Genomic DNA, 5,086 nt, shown 5'->3' with positions numbered 1-5,086 from the left:
GGCCACAGCCACACTTCCCTTCCTGCAGCTGGGCCCAGCTGCAGGAACCACTGGGTTCATTCATACCCATGTGGGACACTTCCATGTGCCACCCCACCATGTTGGCAGGACTGCGGCATCCACTGGGGCTCACTGGGCTGGGAACAGCCACAGCATACCAGCGTGCAGGAGGAGCTCCCAACCCCCCCCGTGTGCTCAGGGCTGGGGGCTGGAGCCCCTAATTGCCAGGAAGGTGCTTGGGGGTCTCTGCTCTGCCTGTGGCTCCATCCCTGCAACTGCACCCCAGAGGGACACAGGGGGGACATCAGGAGGGGGATCGGGCACCTCCAGCAGCAAAAGCATCTGTGTTTCTGCAACTGCGAGTCCATGGGGATAGGTCAATGGAGAGGAAGCCCCTTGGCAGGAGAGAGGCACATCCCCACGCAGATCCTGTGCCACAGAGCCACCCCGCCACCATCCTTAGTTCCTCGCTGCAATCACCACGGACAAGGCCACACCACCGAGTGCGATGGCTGTTGCACCGAAGAGCCACTTCCAGGGGATGGACTAAGGAGAAGAAGGTGATGGGATGTGTGTGACATGCCATGAGCCCTGGACAGGCAGCCCTGCCTGCGCTGGCATGGGACGGCAGGGCAGCACCGAGCTCCCAGCGCACAACCGAGATAACACAGCCCAAAAAGGCAAGTGCTGCGTCGGCTGTGCCCAGCGTGCGGCCAGCACATCCACAGGGACAGCGTGTGCTGCTGGAGTCCAGCTGACAGCGCTTTCCACCGCCAGCGGGGTCCCGAGTGCGACAGCTGGAAGCAACGTCTGCAGCCTCCAGCTGGCATTGCTGGCCCCGCTGGACAGAGTCACGAGCACAGCTGCAGCTATCGGCGTCTTCCAAAACACATCCCTTGTGCCCAGCCCAGCGCTCTCCACCCCAGGGGTGACCCCCACCCACTCGGTCAGCCCCCAGGAAGGTCAGGACCAGCCCTTACCCAGGATAATTTGTCTTTGTACTTCCCCGGGGTCCCGGCAGCGCTGGGATTCCCGAGCATCTTTCTGTACATCTCTGTTTCCATGTTCTTCTGGTCTGCGTGCTTCTTCACCAGCTTGGAGAGCTCAGCGTGGATAGTCTGGGGAGGAAAGTGCGGGGCTATGGTTATGGCCCTGGAGGGGACAGGGACCACAGTGCCACCACTAGCAGGTCCAGTCACCCCAGGGCCACGCAAGGCCTTCATGGCACAACTTAGAAGAAGCTGGGGGGGCTGATGGCCTGATCCTGACCTGCTCCCATGCACTGAGGGGCTGCACCCAGCTGGCATGGGGCATCCAGGCTGGGTCTGGGTGCCCCTCTGTCCTTTCTGGCCATCCAAGCCATTCCCTGCCTGGCAGCGACAGCCGGGGCTGGAGGATGCACTGCAGGAGAAAGCTCTGTGTCCTGCATAGAGCTCGCAGGCTCCCAGAAAGCCATGAGAACCAGCAGCGAGCTGAACACAGCAGGCATCGCCAGCCATTGCCCAAGCCCACGGTGGCAGGAAGGACGTGAGGTGGCTGCGGTGGCACAGCGTCGGTGCAGCGGCCGTGCTGTGCCCTCTGCCGGGGACACTGCACTCTGGGCTGCTCCAACGCCTCCCTGAAACACCGGCATGGACCCACGCTGGCTCCGGTCCGTGTTGGTTCACCCGGAGCTTGGCCAGGACTTCATCAGACCACACCACACTCAGCAATGCTGCCTTCAACTGAGACTTTGGATGTCTGGAGTGTGCAAAGCAGCAAAGCACCGGCAGGCACCCCTGAGCTAACTGGAGCTGGCATGTCAGTGCAGGACAGACACCAGCATTGCCCTGCTCCCAGAACACGCGTTTCCAAGGGGTCAGGAGAAGCGAGCCCAGCAGATGATGGCCTGTAACACCTGAAAGGTGCCAACAGCCCCAGAAAACTGCATTTCCTCATCCAAGACAGGTGGAGCCAAAAGTTTCTCGAGCCTGTTTTCACCACTGGTAGCCACAGCTCGTGACTCACGGATGCGTATTTAACGCTGCCATCTGGAGCGGCACTGCCACTTCCCCAGGAGTCCCGGCAGCCGGCCGGAGAGGCCAGTAATTTGTTGTATTTGTGGTTCTACTGGTAACGTCACTGCCAGGAATTGTGATTTTTTCCAATTAAAAGTTTCATCTGAATGGGCTGGCAAGCAGCAGTGACATGCTGGAGACACACAGGGGGTGCAGCCTGCATTGCTTCTGCTGCTCACTCACATGGCTGCCCACCCTAAACTGTGGCAAAGGGTTTGGGATTCTGCCCATCCCTCCCCGTGGGTGCTCTCCAAGCTCTATGGGTGCTGCGGGGCCACCGAGCACCTGCATTCAGCGTCACATTCTACCCACAACTTCTAGGCACCAGATAAAGAAGAATCACAGAATCACAGAACGTTAGGGATTGGAAGGGACCTCAAAAGATCATCCAGTCCAATCCCCCTGCCGGAGCAGGAACACCCAGATGAGGTTGCACAGGAAGGCGTCCAGGCGGGTTTTGAATGTCTCCAGAGAAGGAGACTCCACAACCTCTCTGGGCAGCCTGTTCCAGTGCTCTGTCACCCTCACTGAGAAGAAGTTTCTTCTCAAATTTAAGTCATGACACAGATCATGACACAAACTGTGATGGTGGGGTGAAACTCCCAGAGAAGAGGCAAATAAAACAACAGACCCAGTCAAGGACTCAAGGCCACCTGCAGAACCAAGCCCCCTACCTCAACCCCACAGCACCTCCCTGCCTCTCCTTGCCCAGGCTTGCTCCTGCCGGGGCCATTTCCTGGCGCTGGGGTTTGATTTCTCCCAAGGCTGTGGCCCTGCAGCTGATCATTAACCAACAGGAAATTCCTGACCCAGCGCTCGCCCTGTCCTGGGCACTGGACCGAGGTCTGGGCTGCTCCTGACGCCCAGTGAATCACGCTCCAGGCTGCTGAGCAAGTCTGTGGGGATTCAGCTCCACTCCACATCCCGCAGCCGTGGCACGAGGCACTGGAGCCACCCGGGGAAGCCGGAGCAGCCAGGACTGTATATGCAGAATTACCAAAGCAGGGATGGGTTGGCAGAGTCCTGCCACTGCAGGGACCAAAGGGCAAAGAGGGAGACGCAACACGGAGATAAGGGACCCACCAGCCCAGCCATGCTCAGACGTTGCACCACACAGCGTGTTGCTCCATGGCTGCCCAGACCCCCGGGGGCTGTTTCCAGCCTCCCTTCAGCTATGGGGGGGCTTCAGCCACGGGGGACACAGAGGTTTGCAGGGACACGGCCAAAAGGAGACACCCAGCTCAGTAGGGTCACCTGAACCACCCACAGCGGTCTACCTTGTTTGATGGCTCCAGCTTCAATGCCGCCTTTAAGATGGGGATGGCCTCTCTGTATTCGCCCTGCTGAGCCAGGACCTGGAAGGCAAGGAAAGGATTGAGCATGGACAGCTGAGGTCAGACCTCATCCCCGCCTGCCATCACGCCATGGGGAACAGACAGCAGCGCCTGCCTCACCTTGCCCTTTCGGAAAAGAGCCTTAATATTCTCCGGCTGGTGCTCCAGAACAATGTTACAGGACTTGAGGGCCGCCTCATAATGGTCCAATTTAAGCTGTGAAGCTGCCAGGTTGTTGAGACATTTCACCTTCACGTCCAGCAGCTCGGCCTCCTCCTCTGAGCTGAAGTCAACTGCAAAGACCCCAGAGCCGGGTTAGAGTGGGAGGGGATCCCAGGCAGCCCCCACCTGCAGCGGGAGCAGGTACCTTTAGAGCTGGAACCGATAATTTTGAGGGCAATGTCGTAGGAGTTGATGGCCAGAACGTAATCTGCCTGCTGGTAGAAGAAGTTGCCGCGCTCCCGCTTTCGATTGGCCAGCTCTATCTTCTCCTTCCCACTGAGTAGCTCCAGGTCCGGCGCGTCCTGAGCTGCCAGCAGCTCCACCTCCAGAGTGAGGGCTGCGTTGGGTGGGACGTCAGGGCTCCTGCGCAGAAGGGGACACAGCCATGGCACCGTTACCACCTTTGCCAGCTCCACAAGCCACTAGGCAACTTGGATTTAGTACTGTGGCCCAGAAATCAGAGCTGTGGAGACTCCACAGGACAGGCCACCATACAGATCATCCCCCCCAGGCAGGACACGCTGCTGTCCCCTGCATGTGGCAAGCAAGCCGGGTCTCTCTGCACACAGACACTGTGGCTTGCTGGCTGGGCTGTCACCAAGGGTGACACCAGGGATGCCTGTCACAGCCCTGTTTGAGGCCATCCTACTCCACCCCACGCACTCCCCACTCACCTGCCCTGAGCGCCATAGCAGTACTTGGCATCTGACACAATCAAAGCTGTCTCCCCCATTTCCAGGAGCTGCACACACAGGTCCAGAGCCTACAGAGAACATTGTGGGGAGGGAGCATACGCAAGGGCAGAGGGGATGCTTCTGACCCCCCAAACGGGGATGTCACCAACACCAAATCCTCCCTGTGCCTCCCAAGGTGAGGTCCTGCCTCACAAGGCAAAACCAAGGCAGCGATAAAACCAGGAGAGCTTTCTCCCAGGCCTGACCTGCAAGACATCGCAGTCCCCCAGCGTGAAGGTGAGGGCAGGGTTCTCCTCCACCACGCTTCCCCCCCCCCCCGCCCCCATCCTCTAGCGTGGCCTTCAGGCGGATGGTCACGTTCTGGCCCTTGTGGGGACGGGTGTCCACCCCCTGGCCCGGCACCAGCGTCTTCTTCTTGAGCAAGCCGCTCCCTGGGCAAGGAGAAGCCGGAGACGCCTCAGCCCACAGCCAGGAGGGAAAAGCCTTGCTCCCACCGTCCCACTCTTGGCACAGGGAGCACCGGCAGAGCCGCAGGGAGGCCTGTGAGGCGGGCCCCCCCTGTCCCGGCTCTCACCCAAAACCTGGAGCCACTCCTCGGGGTCCTCAGCCACCTGCCCCCCAGCCTGCTCCGAGGGCTGGGTGTCCTCCTGCGGCGGGGCCGGCCTGCCCACATCCTCCAGCGGGGGCAGCTCGCTCAGGTCTTCCTCCTCTTCCTCCTCCTCTTCCAGGACCTCGAAATCCTCCACCGTATCCAGCTGAGCGGCATCAGCCGGCGGTG

At 60.2% G+C, this 5,086-nt stretch overlaps 1 protein-coding gene across 1 annotated transcript; it reads right to left on the bottom strand.

Moving 5' to 3' along the window:
* Window positions 1-459: 459 nt before the first annotated feature.
* On the bottom strand, window positions 460-5,083 carry FKBP8 (FK506 binding protein 8, 38kDa; the record flags this gene model as incomplete). The annotated part of the gene is given in 9 exon segments (XM_010185701.1): window positions 460-546; window positions 981-1,118; window positions 3,335-3,412; window positions 3,512-3,684; window positions 3,759-3,976; window positions 4,288-4,376; window positions 4,554-4,631; window positions 4,633-4,739; window positions 4,883-5,083. Coding segments are annotated over 9 exon segments (1,169 nt in total), but the record flags the coding sequence as incomplete, so codon positions are not given.
* Window positions 5,084-5,086: the final 3 nt, after the last annotated feature.

This window comes from Mesitornis unicolor, unplaced genomic scaffold (assembly GCF_000695765.1).
Source record: "Mesitornis unicolor isolate BGI_N332 unplaced genomic scaffold, ASM69576v1 scaffold40985, whole genome shotgun sequence".
Lineage (NCBI taxonomy): Eukaryota > Metazoa > Chordata > Aves > Mesitornithiformes > Mesitornithidae > Mesitornis > Mesitornis unicolor.
The sequence above is the reverse complement of the archived record's forward strand: the minus strand, read 5'-3'. Positions and strand labels throughout refer to the sequence as shown.